The sequence below is a fragment of the Hyaena hyaena genome, unplaced genomic scaffold (assembly GCF_003009895.1).
Source record: "Hyaena hyaena isolate Hyena2069 unplaced genomic scaffold, ASM300989v1 scaffold_814, whole genome shotgun sequence".
Classification (NCBI taxonomy): domain Eukaryota; kingdom Metazoa; phylum Chordata; class Mammalia; order Carnivora; family Hyaenidae; genus Hyaena; species Hyaena hyaena.
The window spans coordinates 134950-155306 of NW_024081445.1; the positions used below are offsets into that span (position 1 = coordinate 134950).

General features: G+C 36.0%; 1 protein-coding gene across 2 annotated transcripts in view; it reads right to left on the reverse strand.

The window, feature by feature from the left end:
* The window catches only part of LOC120221788 (gamma-aminobutyric acid receptor subunit beta-2), a 44456-nt gene extending 41912 nt beyond the window's left edge, over positions 1-2544 (reverse strand). For both annotated transcript variants that reach the window (XM_039219363.1, XM_039219362.1), the window contains exons 1-3: positions 2488-2544; positions 2190-2327; positions 280-432 (exon numbers count right to left, since the gene is read on the reverse strand). In XM_039219363.1, coding sequence (XP_039075294.1) covers positions 280-361 — 82 coding nt within the window. In that variant the 5' untranslated portion in view covers positions 362-432; positions 2190-2327; positions 2488-2544. The remainder of the gene's footprint in view (positions 1-279; positions 433-2189; positions 2328-2487) is intronic.
* Between the last annotated feature and the right edge of the window lie 17813 nt (positions 2545-20357).

The window sequence follows — 20357 nt, forward strand, 5'->3', positions numbered from 1 at the left end:
TATCAAATTGATGGGACTAATTTCATTACCAACTGCTATATGGTTAGCTAATTTTGACATGAAAGAGTTTTAATTTGTATTTAATTGATTTAATGCTGAATCAGATAACTCGAAGTCTCACAGACCAATTCTTGTAATGTGCATAGCCCAGTCTTGTCATGCATCACAAATACCAGGGTAAGGAAAGTTCATGAGTGGACATGCATGTGCATACACACACATGCACACAAGTGTGCACACACAGAGACAAGCCCCACAAGCAGTTAGAAAATGGCCTACCTAATGCCACTCTTGCAGCTGATGCATCATAATTAATCCAGAAGGAGACCCAGGAGAGGATAGTGATCAGGATGGAAGGCATATATGTTTGCAGAATAAAGTAACCAATGTTTCTCTTAAGCTTAAAGCTGAGGGACAACCTGGGATAGGAACCTAGAAAGGCAATTTTAGAACATCATCATTATCAATCAATATTTATAGGATACTTTCCTTTCTAGGCCCATAAATAAGTTTGTAAATTGTCCTTAAATTCAACTTGAGGTCCTGGTAAAGGGCACTTGCTCCTAAAAAAGTAGTATGGGAACAGTGGGCTTTTAATTTGCAAAGGTTACTTGGTGTTAAGAACATCCATACTCATGAGTAATTAAAAGAATTCCAGTTCTTCCCTACTCAGGCTCCTGCACTGGATCAAGGATACTCATTCTCTACAACTATGAAGACAAGACAGTTTGGTACAGTCCCTTTGTTCCCTCTCAGTTGTTTCTCAACAAGGCCATCCTGTAAGATGTTTTGTTTTTATATTTGTATATAAGAATAAGGTTGTACACTCTGATCATATTTTAGGCATCTCTTCACAAACCCCAGAATTCATTGTAACCCTGGGATCAATGGCAAAGCTTCAGGTATACAGTAACTCCCTCAAATTGTGTGAAGGTTTCACATGGATGGATTATATGTTTTCTAATTCCACTGATTCCATCAAAGTTCCAAAGGGGTGCCTGACTCCTCAAAAGGCAGAGAATCAGAGTTTCCAAAGAATATTTTTGGAGATAAAACTAAAGGATCAGAATCCTGAAATGGAGTCCTTTGATTGTGATGATCTAGGAAATTACTCTTTAAACAAGATATGTAACTAAACATCGTTGTAGAATGTAAAAAAGTCACATTGATGAATCGTGTGTGTTGGGGAGATATTAATAATCAAAAGAAGCCTTGTCTAGCCTTCGTGGGCTCAAGTTAAGTGTTGTAATATTTAAGTAAGAATATTTTAAATATTAACTCATTTCTAGAGTCTCAGGGACTCAGAGGACCTCAACTTTAGGAAAAGTTTCTGTTGTTTGTTTTTTTAAAGCTAGGGGCTACATTTTATTCTTACTAAGTTATACAACTCTTACTTGAACTAGTTTGTAGGTAAAGTGCCTGAGTCTTTGGCAGAAGGGCAATTAAAAATGTATAGTTACAGTACTAGCTCTTTCTCTGCCTGGGGAGTCCATTCCAAAAAGAAAAACATAAACAAAGAAATATTCCTGTGGGTTTATTGTTTCCCTCCTTAGTGTTCTTTCCTTTATGCAATGAAGTATTACTTTCCTAAGCTTTTTCGTTAAAATTTTGTGCTGGTGAAACCAAGTTTGACAACCAAAAAGCTCAATGCTAGAAGAGTAACAATGGAGAAAACATTAGGATCATCTCAATATCTGGAAAGGCTTTTAGTTCCAAAACAGTAGGCTATTGTTTAGAAATTAAGGCTCCATAAGGAAGTTCTTAACCTTTGAGGACAATGGGGAATTCTATTCCATTGCCTCTGGAGAATTTCATTGTAGTGAGATCTGAGTGAACTGTCTCTCCCGTGTATTTTTCAAAGGAGTATAATCAGTTTTGTAAGATGCATAGAGTTGGGGGAACTCTGACCAATGTCTTCATTTCTCTTTCTGTATTCTGTCTCTGACATTTAGCCCAGTCTTTGGTAGATGACAGGCATATAGCTAACCCTCTCAGCTTTGTGGGGGTGCCTTCTAGGAAATAGCTGCATGGGCCCTGAATGACCAATGGGGTTGGTGGGAACTGAAGATTTGCAGCAGATCCAAATCTTCCAGTCATCTCTTCCTGGGACCCAGTTGTGATATAAGTGAACCCTTTTGACAAAATAAGCTGAAGCCCCTTTTCCCTTAACCCTCTTCCTTGATACAGACCTGTGGAAAAAACAACCTTCTTGGTGATAAGTTTGTAATCAACAATGGAGAACTGTGGAAGTTCAATCTTTGTCACTCCTGTTACTGCATTATCATCCCCACGCCAGTAAAACTCAATGTCATCGGTGGTGTATCCGTCTGTAAAAGGAAGCACACACACACAGATACACAAAACAGAAAACAAAACAGAAAGAGTACTTGTTTACACGATGAACTGTGTTAATGATAACAGCCACAGCTAAAGGCTATTATGCGTTAGGTATCACGCTAAGCACCTGAAGTATATTACTGCATTTACTTTTCACAACAGTCTCATTAGGCCCACATGAGGCTATGAAGGTTTAGTGAAATTAACAGCTTGCAAGTAGGAGGTAGTATATAGTTCTAACTTCCACTCATTTTGTAAAACACTATTACATTATTACATCACCCTGGATAGTATTCTAATAGAAAACAAAAGAAGGTAAATATCATTCAAGTTATCAGCACAGTATTGAATGCTATCAATCCCCCATATAAAACTTTTGAATTACAATATATTTGGGTTTCAAGTCAGAAGAGATTATGAAGATGTGAGTCATGATTTTTAAAAAATATTCATAGAAATGACCTCCACATTTGGTTTTGCAGCATATCTAATTCCAAAAAGCTACCCATGCCCAAATAACCTTAAACAGCAGTAATTCCAATAATTTTAAAAGTAAAGTCAAATGTATTGTGTGCACTATAAAGGCACAGTGCATTTAGGAGGCTTGTTTCAACTTTCTCAACAATTATTTCTTGAGCACCTACTATGCTCATCAGTGCACAGTTCCTGGGGACAGACCTCTGTACAATAAAAACAAGTCCTCTGTTATAATGATACTTTCAACCCATGAGGCAGAATAGAATAAGCATACATATCTTGGTGAGTAAGCATACATGTAATCGCAATGAATAAGCTCATTTAGATTATAAACAGAACTATACAGAGAAGCATGCAATGAAATCCATTAACATTAATATTTTACAAACACATTCACCCTCAGAGCATATCCCACCTTCAGAGCATAAATTATATTTGTATATCATATGTCTTAAAAGAAATTTTACATCCAGAGTTGAATTTTTACAAGTCTAAGAAGTAAGCAGGTCAGATATTGCTCCTCAATTTAAAGTAAACAAACAAATAAACAAACAAGCAAAAACATAAAAAACCAAAAAAATGATTTCAACTTTCTTAATATGGCCATGGGACTCCTCATAGTCTAGGACTTCGTCTCAAATATAATCCCATTTCTCATTGGTTACTTGCACACATCTCTCAGTTATGAAATTGTTTAATCAATGACAATCTCATATTTGCTAAGACAGTTTAAAATAACAAAAGAGGGGCACTTAGGTAGCTCAGTTGGTGGAGCTTCCAGCTTCAGCTCAGGTTATGATCCCAGGGTTCCTGAGTTCAAGCCCTGCACTGGGCTTGCTGCTGTCAGCACAGAGCCTGCTTAGGATCTTCTGTCCCCCTCCCTCTCTGTCCCTCCCCTGCTTACACTCTCTCTCTCAAAAGATAAATAAAAATTAAAAAAATAAAAATAAATAAAATAAGAAAAGAAAGGCAATTGGCTCTTAGAATTAAGCTAGATGATTAGAAGTGCACTGTAAAATTGGATTTGTGGTATATAAACACGAAATAAGGTATTTATGAAACAAGAAGGCCTTCATTTTCTAGGAAAAAAACTGTCAAATGCTGCCATCTTCAAAGGAGAATGGGAGTAGGTCAACTCTTACATTTTCAATAAAAACTAAGCCTAAATTAGTAAAGAGTATACTTCTGGTTCTCCAGCTTCTTTTCTTCAGTTTTTATTTTCTTTTGTCCATTTCTACAAATCTTATCACAGAAGCTCTCTGTGTAGAGGCATGGGTATACCTAAGGCATTTCAATAATTGTATAGGAGATGCCCAATAATTGTTTAATAAGTAGAAATATTATTATGAAATATAGATTTTTGTCAAAATGCCAGCTATTTGACATGTATTTACTAAGTAATACCTGGCAGAGGAGAGACACTTGGGATATACTGTTGAATTAATAAAAGAATTATTTCATACTTGTGTGGATTTGTGTGATGGTTGCTTATCCAAATGCTTGGCATTGTGGAGGTATTCATCATGTCTATACCTCTGTCTCTTGATCCCAATACAGTACATGGCACATAGTTGTATTAGATAAATATCTTCTGAGTGAATAAAAAAAGACACTCAAAGATAACACTGCCCTTAAGAAAAATCCAAAGGTTCTTTATTATGTATTTATCCTTATGTAATAGCTCAGCAATTTGCTTTTCTCTGTTCTCCATTTCTTAATCTTTAAATTGTAGCAACAAACAATAACAACAACAACAATAATAGAAGATACTTCATAGAGTTGTTATGCAGGAAAAACAAGTTATTACTTATAAAATGCTTAGGGCAGTATCTGATAGATAATGCTTAAAAAGCTTAGTTAATACTTTCTTTTTAAATAAGAATTATTTTAAATGAATTATAAACTCATATTTAGTTGCATGTCACTTGGCTTCTATTTTATGAACACTTGAACACATTTACACAATGAGAAACTGTGTCCAATGACACAGAACCCTCCAATATGTTTGGAAATTGAAAATGGAACGTTTGAAGTTTATTTTTGATGCCCAAGATTTTGGAAACTGACATAGCAGAGCAGCATATTGTAACACTTCTTAGTTACTGCTGATCTTAAAAATCCCAACCTTCTTGACTTCATTTTGGGTTAACCAAGTATAGAATGTTGCCAATGGAAAGCAAATGTATGCTCTTGCATCACCAATTTCTGAAGAAGAAAGACCAACAATTCATAACAGTGCCAGGGTGGTTAAGTTCAAAAGCCAGCTCAATATACTGTGTAGGATAAACTAAAAGCAGACCCAATTTATTTTTTTCCTTTTCTTTTTCCTTTTCTTCTTACTTTTTAAAAATATTACTTATTTTTGAGAGAGAGATAGAGACAGCATGAGCAGGGGAGGGCCAGAGAGAGAGGGGGATACAGAATCTAAAGACAGGCTCCAGGCTCTGAGCCAGCTGTCAGCACAGAGCCTGATGTGGGGCTTGAACCCATGAATTGTGAGATCATGACCTGAGCCGAAGTTGGACGCTTAACAGGCTGAGCCACCCAGGCGCCCCTTCTTCTCCTTATTTTTAAAAAATCTTCTCTGAAGGAATATTTAACGGTGTCTCAAAGTGATTAAAAATAAACAAAAACATATGCAAATACATATGACCTGACTTTTACAGCTTTCATAATGATGATGAGTGAAAAATAATTAGATATCTTTTAAAAGATATCAGAAGGAGGAGATGCACTGAAACTTCTCATTAATGTCTTACAAATTAAATTCATCTTTTATATTTTATTCATGGGATTCCAGAAACTGAGTCATTAAATGATATTGTATTGTTATCATTAAAAGCATAACCCACATAAACTCAGATGGAGTATGAATAAACCAAAATATAAATTTACTGGAATTTACCTGAAGGACAAAACTGTATAAAATGTTAAAGTTTCTGATCAGGATTGATAAACATATACATTTAAAAATCTACATAAGATGTGAATGATAGATATACTCTCTGTCATATATTGGTAAAAATATATACTACATGAGATCTAAGGAGCAAAAATATCACTTTAAAAACATTTACATAATAAATGAATGTGTTGTCACAATGTGACATTATCTTAGTACATAACATGTCTTTTAAAAAACTTTCTTTTCTCTCTTTAGTGTCAGTCTACTTGTCTATTTTGTTACCTACTAAGTATATATTTCATTTAAGATGGATTTTACTGTGCAAGACATACAAACCTATACCAAAATAGTAAACAGTGGGGGCTGGTGAGAAAATTTAGAAGAAATGAATTATAAATGCCACCATTTTTTTTCCCAGTGAGAAATTACAGAGACTTCTTGTTTTCTTGTTTATGTAAGCTTTGTTCCCCAGTGGGACTCTTAAATGCTGTAGGGTAATTACTTTCTGTCTCCCATTGTAGCCAATATAGCCATTGTAACATAGCAGTTGCTTTAAACTGCTAATTCTCCATCATCACAACTAATTGGTGATGTTGGGGATTATTGGGCTAGTGTTACTGGGACAATCCACTCTATTATTGGGACAATCTGCTCTAGTCATAATGGTTTCAATTTTTTTTTAGAAACTATTTTATCTCAAATGTTCTTCCCTTTTATGTGTCTATCACAGCACTTTACAAGCTGTTTTGAATTGCATACCTCATTGTAAAAATTTTAGCATGTTGCTTTCCTACTAGTATTTAAAATTTTATGTGGTTACTATTATCAGTATATAGGCAACTATTATTAAAACTTAATTTACATTCTGAGGAACACTAATCCTGTGATATGCCTCATGGAAAAGGGTTCTAAGAAAATGTATTTGGGAGTAACAGTGGATTTTGGGCCTCTCTTGTAGTCACAAACATTTAACACAGTGAAGTTTAGGAGATTCCTCAATAAAGAATTTGCTTAATATTACTTCCCCTGGCATTTTCTGTGCCTATTTGATCAGACACATATTTTTTAAGGATATAAAAAAATATTCATCCAATGTAATAGTTCCATAAAATGCTAGAGTTATTCACACATTTTAGGGTACTTTAGTTAGGTTCCCCCCTCCCCAAGCCAGGTAAGTACTAGAGAAGGCACACATTCCCTTGGAGTCATGTCTTGCTTAGTGCATTAATCTTTTATTTCCTCCAAAAAAGTTTCCAGAAGAGAAGAAAAACATTTTCAATAATAAACGGATCAAATTGCCTCTTAAGGCAGACAAACATTTTAGGGAAGCAGCAGGAGCAAATGTGCAACAAGAAAGTAGGCCTTTGTTTCATGACTAACTTAGTGACCATGATTAGAAGTCTATCAGTCCACAATCAGAATGGACTCGACTCCACACAGAGCCCTGTATGTTTGCAAAAGTTCAAGACTGAGAACAGTCAATGCCAATTAGTTACAGGGATTTTTCAAGAAGGAGAGAGAGAGACTCACTTGTCAGCTACAACTCTTTAAATTCAGCAATGAAAGCATTCCAAAGGCACTCTGAGTGATTGCTCTGACTCCTTAATTGCATCTTATTCTTCACTCTGCTCTCTAGATGGACTGCTAGACACAAATGTTCTGCTGTCAAATCATTTCTAGGCCTTGAGAGCTCAAAATAATCGGCCTAGGGTGGGTCAGACTTGATTATCAAGTGGCATCGTAGTAAGGACACCATCAAATTATGCCCAGCATTCATCCTACATCACAGATAACCTACTTTTTTGTGTTATTAGCATTTTCAAATTCAAATCTTATGTAAGAGGATAAGAAATTGATCATAATCAAGTAAAATGTCAGATTTTGTGCTCTAAAGATAATTTCTCTTTTTGGATTTCAGTGCAAGACTTAGTATTTGTTTTCACTGTATGGAAGCAGAATGCTCTGGAGGCTGTTCCTGCAAGTTTAACTCCATAATGTGTTTCTTAAGCTTCCTTATGTTTGTGAGCTTAAGCAATTAAGCTGATGATCCAGGTAAGATAAACCAATTAACAATAAATAATAATCATAATCATAATCATAGCCAACACCACCACAACAGCTGCCATTTCAAAGCCCTTATATGTCAGGGATTGCCTTAAACTCTTTACACGGTTCTGTCTAGAACCATATAAACCAGACTGGGTTATGGTTAAAAGAATTCTTCCCTGCTACAAAATCCTGCATTTTCCTTATGCATTCATCCTAAATCCTGAAGTAACATAGAAGAGGCAGAGAAATATTGGCTAAAAGGATAGGCCAGTGCTTGTCAAATTAAACGTGCATGAAAAATCACCTGGAAATCTTGTTAAAATGCAATGTGAACTAGGATTAAGTGGGTAGAGCCTGGGATTCTGTAGTTCTAATAAACTTCCAGGTGGGGGAATGGTGTTTACCCGGGGACTAACCATTCATGACCAGGAGAATAGTGCAGAGCAAAGGTCATTTTCTCTGCCATGGGAATCAGGAAAAGGATGCTGGTATCTAGCCCGACCAAGAGAAGAATAATGTTTCTTCTGAACAAAGCTTTTATAAGCTCCAAAATTAAAATATTTTCTCCCAGCTCTCCCTCTCTTATAAGGGACTAGAGGAGATGTTTCTGGTGCTGTTTCTATCCAGGGGTCTGGTTCTCTCCAGTAAACTATGGTCTACAATCACCAACAGCATAGAACAGAGAGATGGAGCCAGATTTGAAGGGTTTCTGCTCATTTGCATTCATACCATTTTTATTTGAATACTTAGGATTAAGAATAGTCCACTCTGGCATCAGATCTCTGCATCTTCTGTTTATATTCTTCAACAGAGTAGTAAACAGTCTTCAGGTTTCCTGCCTTCTCATCTGTGCTACACATACTGCTATTATACTTCACTTAAAAGCAGGCTGATGTACCATTTCCATGCCTTAGAAAAACATTAAAAAATAGAAAACAAAAATATGAAAAATTTCTTTATGGCATTTTCAATAGGTCCAGACTTAAAAGCAAATTCTTCATTCAGGCATTCAAAACTCTTACCATGGGGCTTCTATCTACTTTGCAGCCTCATTTTCTATTTTTTTTTTTTTTTTACAAATAGTTTATTGTCAAGGTGGTTTCCATATAACACCCAGTGCTCATCCCCACAAGTGCCCTCCTCCATGCCCACCTCCGCTCCACCCCAATCAGTCCTCAGTTTGTTCTCAGCATTCGAGAGTCTCTCATGGTCCTATATGTGCAAACATATGGTATCTGTCCTTCTCTGCCTGACTTATTTCGCTCAGCATAACACCCTCAAGGTCCAACCATGTTGCTACACATGGCCAGATTTCATTCTTTCTCACTGCCATGGAGTATTCCATCGTATAGATAAACCACATCTTCTTGATCCATTCGTCCATTGATGGACACTTAGGTTCTTTCCATGTTTTGGTTATTGTTGAGAGTGTCTCAGCCTCATTTTCTATTATACTTCTTCCTCTTCCACAGCTCTCTTTACCCTTCTATTCCTTTTGTAATACTTTGGCCTCCAGGCCTTGGTTCAAGTTATTTCAGCTAATTATAATATTTTTCCCACTCATATCAAATTTCTGTACAATTTCAGGGCCCATCTTAACTTCCTTAGATACTGTCTCATTTTCCACCAGCTGGGAACTTTCTGTCTTTCTTTCCTGATGTCTTCACAGGACTCTGCTTGAATTTCTATTCATATAGTTGTTACAGGCAGTTTTCATCAGAGGGTTTGCAGATGTTTTGGTCTCAGCCACTAAACTACCCCAGAGAGTGAAGAACCAAGTCCGATACTTCTCTGTGCCTGTCTCTTCCTTAATGCAGATCTTAATAAGGGAGGCAGTCACATAAGTTTGGCTGTACTGAACAGTCAACACACTAACCCTTTCACTGTGGTTCACTAGATCCGACTCCCAAGAGTGGAGTGATGAGCAGATGCTACTTGTTTACTTGCAAGGTGGTAGGACTGTAAACCTGAGCATCATTAGTGACTTGGGATGTGGAATTCCCATGCATTAGCCTTCAAATTGCTAAAAGAAAGGTGATACCATTGGTGCCAGTCCATAAAAGTTGATGCAAAGGCCATTGTGTCAAAAGAAACGTCCTGGTGTTGCTGACTTCTAATGTATATTCTCATTCTTAGGTGAACAACAGTATTCTTGGAGTGGCCACATGGCCCTCCGGTAATGACTTTCTCTCGGCTGATAGATTTTGAAAGTCCAATTGCCACAATAGTCTCCAGAGGCAGCCAACACCTACAGTGCAACTGGAATAATGCTCCCTGGTGACAAGGGAATTTAGTCACATGGAAGAGTTTGTTAGCTCAATAGTGATAATGGAAGATATTTAAATTAACAAGGCCAATTGAAGGGCCTAGGAGATAATCACAGCTGTGCAATAAAATGCCATCAAGTGTTACATGAACCCATCTGCTTTCTCATAAGGGGTGGCAGAGAAAGTGAAGACCCTGCTTACTGATGTTGGAAGTGGTCTGGGCCGCTCCATCTTAACCCTTTCTTTCATACATCTTCAATGTAACAGGGGTCAGCTGAGGATTCACACTTTTAAAGATATTAGGCAAGATGATCTTGCACAGGAATTTTTAGTCTGAATATCTGGCTGGTCCATGAAATGAACTGTTAGCATGTATCTTGACTAATAAGAAAATCTTCATACTGTCCTTAAACTCCAGATATGACTGACCCTTCTGTGCTTGCATAACATCCTGTGTTAATACCGAGTAAATTTAATTTAAATGATCTGGTAAGGAATTCATACCCTATACTCAGTTATGATCTTTCATTTAAACAATAAGCATACATTCTTCAAATTGGTATCTATGGCTTGTAGTAGAAAGGTGGCAAATACCAGACATTTAGTACATTTACCCAAGATGGACCCAAATTGTGTTTGGTGAGGGGCTTAGTGGTCAACAGGAGGGAGGCCAGGGGGCTAATAGCACACTAGCCACCCATGCAAATATACATGCACAGTTAAACATGACATTGCTATTTTGTTTGGGGGAATCAGGAAGAACTCATCTAGGTGATCTAATACAAGGGATTTTTATACTTGCTACTAGTTAACATTTTAACATAATTTCCGATGTGATGCTATGTGCTTCACAAGCATTATCTCATTTAATCCTTTTGATGCAGAAATTGTTATTATCCCCAGCTTACAGATGAAGGAACAATTATTTGAAGAGGTTAAAAGACTTGCTGAAATGTCAGAAATGGGAATTGAGCTAAATCCCCTTTATCACTAGGGTCCATTTCCTCAGTAACTCTATTTATTACCTCATACTACTATTCAAAACCATATTTTTAAATTATCCTGTAATAGAACAGAAATATGTCTGTAATCATCCCACTTACTCTTTCAATGTCTTTTTGCTGTATCACTCTGCAGCTCCTCCCAAGAAGGGGTAGATATTTCCCTACACCTTAAATCTGAGCTGCCCTTGACACTTGTTATAATCAAAGAAGTAACACTGAGCCAACTTGTGAGCTTGAGCTAGTGAAGGTTTGGCAGTTCCATTCTCCCTTTTCTTTTGGAATCCTGCTTCCACCCTATGAAAAGCTTGGCTAGCCTGTGGAGAAGCAGGGACATTTGTCCACTCACCACATCACAGCAGTCAGCCAGTGCCGAGCCTATCTGGGTGAGAACCACATGCATGTGTGGGCCCGGCTCTGAGCCTCCCAGCTAACCTGTAGCTTCCTAAGCAATAATAAATGGTTTCTGTTTGAATCCACAGTTTGAGGGTAGATTGTTAATTAGTAAAAGCTAATGGTGAACACTAGGTTCTGTAGAAAACAGAAAAACACATTTTTCTTCATAAAATAGTATATGCACCTTCATTTCCAGGATAAAATTCATGCTCACAGCTGGTCCTTGCTTCAGAGAATCTCCAACTGGTTTTTATAAATATTATAGGCTCAGCCATATGGCATAACCTAAATCAAGAGATCTATCTAGGTTCCTATCCCAGTGCTGCTATATACAAGCTGTAGAATTTTGGACAAATCATATATTCTTTAGAATTCAGTTTCTATACTTAAAAAATAAAGTTGTTCTAAAATAGCAATTCTCAAATTTTTGGTTTTAGAACTCCTTTATACTCAAAATATCATTAAGAACTCCCAAAAGCTTTTGTTTATGTGGTTTATACCTACTGATACATACTATCTTAGAAATTAAATCAAATATTTTAAAATATTTATTCATTCATTAAAAATAATAATGATCCTATTTTCATGTTGATATAAATGTCATTTTTATGAATAGTAGCTATATTTTACAAAATGCAAAAACTTATTGAGAAGACTGGCATTGTTTGTATTTTTGTAAATTTCTTTATGGTTGGCTTAACAAGACAGCTGGATTCTCAACACTGCTTTTGCATTCAGTGTTTGTGATCATTTGTTTCATAGTCTTTGGAAAACATGATTGTGTATTTTGAAATAAAAAGCAAAAAATGCAAACAAAGACTTAGTGTTATTATGAAGTGAGCTTTAACCTTCGTGACACTCTGAAAGGATCTCAGCAATTACCCAGGGGTCTTGGGGATCACACTTTGAGTCACTGTTTTAGACAATTTCTAATTTTAAATTTGTTAAATTTAAGGAAAACTCCAAATAATTCATTTGAATTTAAATTATTAAGGACTACCAAAAACTAGCAATTTTGTTTCCTATCTAGTAGAAATAAAAATAAGTGTACCTTGAAAGGTCATTTCAATGGATGATTGTTATTCCATAGAGTAAAAGTGTGTGTTGTGTGTGTATCTCTGTGTGTATGAAATTCTTAAAATTAAATGTAAATCATTTGGTTCTTTGGTGCACTGAAATACTTGAGTATTGTTTTTAAAAAGAAAGTTAATGCATTTGTATGCAATTGAAGCTATTGTCCATTCTTATCAGACTCAGATTGATAGAAGGTGGACATACGTGAATGAAGTGAATGGCACATTCTCTTTGTTTGGCCTCTAAATACCAATGCAAATTAATTCATACAAACAAGACCTTGAAAGTGACTTCAATAGTGTAAGCCAAGCAGTTAATATTTGGAGCTTCTAACATGGAATAAAACATTTCCAGCTTAAAAAATAATATGTAGAAAACAGCTAAAATAATGCCTGAAGCCTTGACTAAATTGATGCAAATCTGCTCTTTTCTAAACTACTGATTATATTCTCAGCTTGAGAAAAATTATTCCTTAAATATAATTTTTAAAATGTTGACACCAAAGATGAAATATAGAACATGTGGAACACACTTAAAACTAAATAATTATCAAGATATGACCTAAATTCAACCAAGTTCAGGACAGCATTCTTATGTCTGTATAGTTTATTATTATTATTATTTGTTTGCTTTTGTTTTCCAAATTGAATACAGAATTAGCTTGCTTTGGTGATTTTAATGAAATGTTCACAAATTCTTTGATATTGCTACCCACAGATAATGAAGCTTAATTTCTGTCTCCTGGAGTATGGGTTGGATTTAGTGACACACTTCTGGGATATAGAATACAGCAGAAAATATAAGATGTCTCTTCTGAGATCAGGTTATAAAAAGACTGAGGCTTCTGTCTCGAATGTACTCTCTCTGCCTCTCTCTTTCTCCTTCACTTCTTCAGGTTCCAATATATTGTAAGCTGTTCTGTGGAGAGACCAACATGGTGAGAAACAGAGGGAGGACTCCAGCTGACTGAGAAACTGTGGCCCTCAGTCAAATAGAAACACTGTGAGGGTCTCAGACCTGCCACAATTCTGTGAGTGAGCTTAAAAAATGAGTCATTACCCAGGTGAGTCTTCAGATGAGACCACAGCCCTGCCAATAGCCTGACTACACCTCATGAGAAACCCTGAGCCAGGATGACCTATATAACTGATTTGTGATTTCTGACCTTCAGAAGCTATGAGACAATAAATGTCTGCCCTTTAAAGCAGCTAAGCTTTAGGGTAATTTGTTACTGAGCAATAAATAATACAAACCTGCTACCTTGCACTTGAACATGGTCTAGTAAAACAAATACAGATGAGTTTTTATTCAAATATTGCCTAATTCCAACTATGTCTCTAGAGCCTACCTCCTCTAAAAAAGCAAATAATGACACATGTTTTCCATGTTGTTCTAAGAACTAGAAAAAAACTAAAAAAATTAGCACAGTAGTTTAATGATGCCTGAATATCATTATTCTGATTACTGGTACCTATAGCTAAAGCAAAATTTTTAGTTTTATTTTTAAATTATCTACAGTTTAAAAATTAAGCTTCCAAATGCAATTTTTAGGTTCAGTTCAAGTTAGAAAACAGTTGTTCATTTACTGTGCAAAAGCTACTAAGTTCTTACTCTGTGGGATGCAGAATTGGATAAATCATTTAATGTCTATCTTCAGTAAATAATGGGCACAATCTTCAATATGTGATAGAGTAGTATTCTTTCTCTTAGAGGGTATGAACAGAGTAGAAAAGGAAGGAAGCTGAATTAATGGCTGTCTCATACTAGCAGCACCTGGGTTAAAACATTTGGCAGTGAAATAAGGGCTAAGATTCTCAAATGCTTCAGGGGACAAAAAAATAGGTAATGTATAAGTCTTGAGGAACGTGCTGAACTGGGGAGTGTGCTCCTGCACCCAAAATAATTCAAATTCAGGTACTACGCCAGAAACAATGGCACTGTGCTGGCAAAAAAAAAAAAAAAAAAAAAAAAAAAAAAAAAAAAAAAAAAAAAAAAAAAAAAAAAAAAAAAAAAAAAAAAAAAAAAAAAAAAGTATATTCTGAATAAATCTGTCACCTGAATCTATGCATTCAACCCTAATACATTACTTTGCTACTAGTTTGCTTTCTAATTTGGGTAAAACCAATTTGTTTGAAAATGTGGAAGCCTCTTTCTTCCACAATTGGTTACTCACAGACATAGGAGTTGTATGCTTCTCCTAACATAATAGTAATTAGGTCATTGATTCCAAACCAGTAAATGCCAAAAGGAAACATAATTTTCAAGATGGCGGGTGTTTAGGTGATTTGTGCAAGCTGCTGCCAGACTCCAAAATTGCGGCTCTAGTATTTGCACTTTAAATATTTACAACCCAGCTTGTCAGAGACATGTTTCCTGAATGTCTAAACAAAACTAAGGTAATGCCTTTGATTTGGCAGCAGGTAAGTCCAGTGTACATGATACCTTGTACTGACCCTTTCAATCCAAATCAACTTTTTTATTAGTACTTTTTCTATCTAGAACTTGGATATTTTTTAGTATATGACATTAAAGCAAACTATCCACAAAGATTTCATAAAGCAAAACAAAAAGACATCAAACTACTAAAAGTTATTTCCTTCGTTCCTAAGGATTGTGCAATTATAGATAATAGGGCAATTTTCTGACTGGAGAAAAACTCAATTGATTTTCAAATTCAAGGGCAGTTTTCTCAAAACCATATTATATTTATAGAACTGTGATTTTACAGTACAAATGGTTTCTGAGATGAGGGGGAAAATAAAGGACTAATATTATCAACACAGTAAATTGGCATTTAATATAACAACCCTAGGACATAAAGAGTGATTCACCTCAACAGTATCCTCAAATTTTAGTGACCAACAAATCACCTCCAGGACCTGTTAAACATGCCTATTTGTGGGCCATATCTACAGAGTCTAATTGTGTAGGCTAATCATGTAGGTACATTAATAAATGTACCAGCAGATTCTGATGCATGGACCACATGTCCATGCTTCAAGAGAAACTCTGCTGTATAGAGTTTGAAAAATTCCTTTAAAAATTCAAGAATGTCCTAAGACATACATATGACTTCTTAGATGTAGAGTTCCTATAGATATAGATTATGGGATTCTATACTCTTGGAATCTATATAAGATAATGAACCTCTCCTCTAGCTCATGAGATATATATTTGAAAATTTGTCATTTCTGTATGTCCAAAATAAAACTCTAGCTCTGGGCTCTACCTTCAAAATATAGTCATCAAATTCTCTCCCTCTCCCAGTACTAGTGTCATAGACTATGAATATATCATCTCATACCCGCCAAATTGCTACAGCTGCCTAACTGGTTTCCCAGCTTCCACTTGTATTCCCCTATATATAGTAGGCAGTGAGCTTTAAAAGAGTACTCTGATCAAAAGCTTCTAGTGGCTTTTTATTTTAACTTATAAATAAACAAAACAAACAACTGCCCTTACGTGATCTGACTCTGGTCCTGCCTACCTCTTTGAAGTCACTTCTATTAATTTTCTCTTACTCTTTTTGGCAGACTATACTGACCTGCTCTGCTTTAGACACAAGAAGCTCATTCTCTGTCTTGAAGGCTTAGCACTTGTCTTGGACTCCCTTCATGGAGCTCTTTACATGGATGACTCGTATAGCTCGTTCAGGTTTCAGCTTCAATGACCTCCAAATAAAGCTTGACCTCTCTATCTTATTTTGAGTTGTCACCTAGATTCCCCATAGTAGTTGTTCTCCACATTTTTACCTTGCTTAATTTTCTTTATACTTGATCATTCAGGAATGAGCTTCTCTATGTATTCCATTGTCTGGCTCTCTGTACAATGATGTACATTCCTGTAGGGCAGGAATGTGTCTTTTCTGTTCATGGTGGTACATAAAACATGTAGGATTTTACTTGGTACATTGGAGGCATTAAATGTTTTTGAATGAATAAGTAAAACCTGTTGATTAATATCTATATAACAGATCATTGATCTCATCATCTGCATGTATTCAAAACAAATAAAAACATCTTTAGTTAGTATATAGTTGAAAATCTAACAGATTAATAACTGACTATTAAAAGAAGTATCGGACTCAAATCACATCAAACATATTAATAGACATAGGAAGACATTCTATTTATATGGAAGCTTTGCCATTTTTTAATATGTACAACTGATACTTCATTTAAAATTCATACTACAAAGGAATATGTCCTCTTGGTTCATGTTTTATGGAATGATGATACTTTTATAAAGTGCCTTATTGATATCACAAAAATGGGTTATTCATAAATAGACTTCTGCCATTAATTTGTTGACATGCCATTTAGCTCCTATTCCTTATTCTGTTGTCATCTTAAGTTTCTCCAAAATACAAGACACACTGGTGGATATATGGTTTTAACAAACACAAAAGGAAAGAATGAATTAAGTGGAATTTAAAACCAGAATTTAGAGCAAAACACATACAAATAGGATAAGGTAAAGGCAAAGGAAGACTGATGTTTTGCTACACTTTTTCAAATATGCACACCTACCTAAATTTAAGCAAATTATATTCAATGGAATTATATTCAATGGAAGCATGGTTACCAGTGGGGTAAGGCAGATGGCTGACTAGACTAACTGAACATCATATTTTAAGATTTGTTGTAATAAAGAAACAGCAGAAAATTTTATGACTTTTTTAGAGTTGTAATATGATCTATGAGACCTTATGTAATTTCTAGGAGATAAGTTTAGGGTTCTCTGGCCACCTCTAGTTTAATATGCATATATATAATATGTTTGGTTTCAAATTCTGAGTGAGGGCTTTGAGCAAAGACATGACAAGATCTGGCATGTGTATTAAAATGATTATTCTGGTTTCTATGTAGAGAATGATCAGTATGGAGGTAGATAAAGTTTGAAGAAGGGAAAACAATCAGAAGACTCTTATAGTAATCCAAGGAACAGATAATGGTACCTTACAGAATGGTGGAAGCAAAAGAGGTGGTGGGAGGTGGTGGACATTTAGAAATATTCTGTAGACCCAGCTATTAAGATTTTATGTAATATGTGAAAAAAAAAAGAGAGTGGACAATTATATCCCAAGGTTTCTGCCTTGAGCAAATGGAAAGATGGAATTGACACTAAATGAGATAAGAAGGGCTGCCTACACTACAGATTTTGGAGAGAAGATAGGGAGTTATATTTGGGACATACAGTTGGATATATAAAGTCTGGTAGAGAAGTTTGTTTGGGAGAGAAGTCTGGATTAGAGATAAATATTTGGGTTCAATTAGCATATTGATGATAGTTAGCATATTGATGATAGTTAATGCCATGCAACCTTATGAGGAACCTAAAGAAGTGGATGTAGATTAGGAAGAAATACAAGAATTGAGTCTTAGTGTTCTCTTGTATTGAGAATTCAGGATGAAGATAAATAAACCACAAAGGAGACAGAAAAAAAATCAGAAGAAGGAAATCTAGGGAGAATGCAGTCAATGATGTCAACAGAGGAAAATGAATTAAGGAGCAGAGAGTAATTAACAGTGCCAAATGATCCTGATGCTACAGGTTGTAGAAACTACAAGATGAAAGCTGAAGAATGCCCATTTGAGTAAGCAATGTGAAGACCACTGTTAACCATGACAAATGCAGAAGTTCTGGTGGTATGGTGGAAGAGAAAGGCATACTGGTATGATACTATGATCACATGAGAATATAGGCAACTAAAAACATTTTGCTACAAAAGGGAATAGAGAAGTGGCTTGGTAGCTAGCAGGATTTGTTGGGTGGAAGGAAGATTAGTTTTTTAAAGTTGGAAGAAATAACAACAGCATTGTTTATATTGATCCGTAGAAAACTGAAAGTTGATGATATAGAAAAGAGAAGGTAGATTGCTAGGGTCATCTTCTTTAGTGGCCATGATGAAGGAATTATATTCAATGGAAGCATGGTTACCAGTGTGGTAAGGCAGATGTATGAGCATGGATTCTGGTAGGTGGATAGGTGTAGTGTTGGGAATATTCTAAGTTCTTTTTACAATGATTCAGTTTTCTCAGTAAAGTGGGAGGCAAAGTCATTAGCTGAAAGTGAGAATGTGGCAGGAGATGTTGAGAAAGTAAGAAGAGAGGGAAGGAGACACAAAGTAGTCATTTAGGACAGAGGGAGAATGAACGGGCCAGGCAGGTCTATTATTATTCGGCAGTAATAAAGTTTGAAGTTTGTGGTCATGAATTTAAAGGCCCTTTACTTGAGCTAGTTTAAGTGGACTTTCCCTTTGTATCCATAAAACTTTGACCAGATATAAAAGTACATGGAAACAGCTTTGCCTCCTGGGAAATCTGTGGGTGGCAATTTTTTATTTTGATGTTTTAGCAATGAAAATCTAGGGCACCATTATGTGTTACTGGTTCTTTTTTTTTTTTTTTGCATTGAAAAGGGGGGGGGGAACTAATTCATTTTAGTGCATCTAAGCATACTTAGTCCAAACTATTAGACTCACAAGTTAGATGCACTAGGAAAAAGTACATGTATTCAAGATTCAATAATATAATTTTTGAAATATTTGTTACTTTGTCTCACTGTTGTAATTTTCCAGTCTTTTACTACTATGCAGTGCTGACAATATAGTGCATAGTTTTAGGATCTCTGCATAACAACACTGATAAACTTATCTGAACATCAAATTTGTTTCACCGTTTTAGATAACACTGTAGTTAAGTTTGAAATGAAACATTCTTCTAGAGCACACATAATGTTGAAACCTAATCCTTAATGTGATTGATGATATTTGGAAGTGGGGCCTTTGGGAGGTGATTAGTTCATAAAGGTAGAGCCCTTATGAATGAGATTAGTGCCTCCCTAAGAGACTAGAGAGCTCCCTTGCCTCTTTTTACCATGTGAGGATAACCGCAAGAAAACAATTGTAAACGATCCAGAAAGTAGGCTCTCAGCAGACACTAAATCTTCTGGTGTCTCCAACTTGGCCTTGTGGCCTCTAGAACCATGAGAAATAGAAGTCTGTTGTTTACAAGCCACATAGGCTATAATATTCTGTTATAGCAGCCTGAAGGGACTAAGACACATCACACACACACACACACACACACACACACACACACACACACAGTTCCTGAAGATACATGATTTCTGTCAGGGTATAAAGGTGGCAGCAAGACAGGTATGTCTTTACTACAATTTGATGATGACAGTGAAAAATGCTAACAGTGTATTTATTGACATTTCATCATATGCCAAACAGTATGAAATACTTTAGATAACCTCATATGATGTATAATAATCCTATGAATGGGTTATTTTTGGTTTATAAACTATCAGAAATGTTGAGAATAGTGGTTTTCATTATGGTAGGAAAGAGCTACAGATGAAAGAACAATGACAAATCTGTAGGAATTCATGCTATATTTTATCCTTAAGAAAACAAAACAGGGGCGCCTGCGTGGCTTGGTCTGTTAGGCGTCTGACTTTCACTTAGGTCATGATGTTGCAGTTCATGGGTTCGAGCCCCACGTCGGGCTCTGTGCTGATTGCCAGCTCAGAGCCTGAAGGCTATTTCAGAGTCTGTGTCTCCCTCTCTCTCTGACCCTCCCCTGCTCTCCCTCCGGGAAATGAATAAAAATATTGAAAAAAAGAAGAAAACAAAACAAAAAGGGGGTGCCTGGGTGGCTCAGTAGGTTACGTGACTGACTCTTGATTTTGGCTGAGGTCACAATCTCATGGTGAAATGGAGCCCCAAATTGGATTCTGTGCTCGGCATGGAGTCTGCTTAACATTCTCTCTTACCCTCTGTCCCTCCCCTTCTCACTTGTGCATATGCACGCTCTCCCCCCTTTCTCTTTCTCTCTCTCT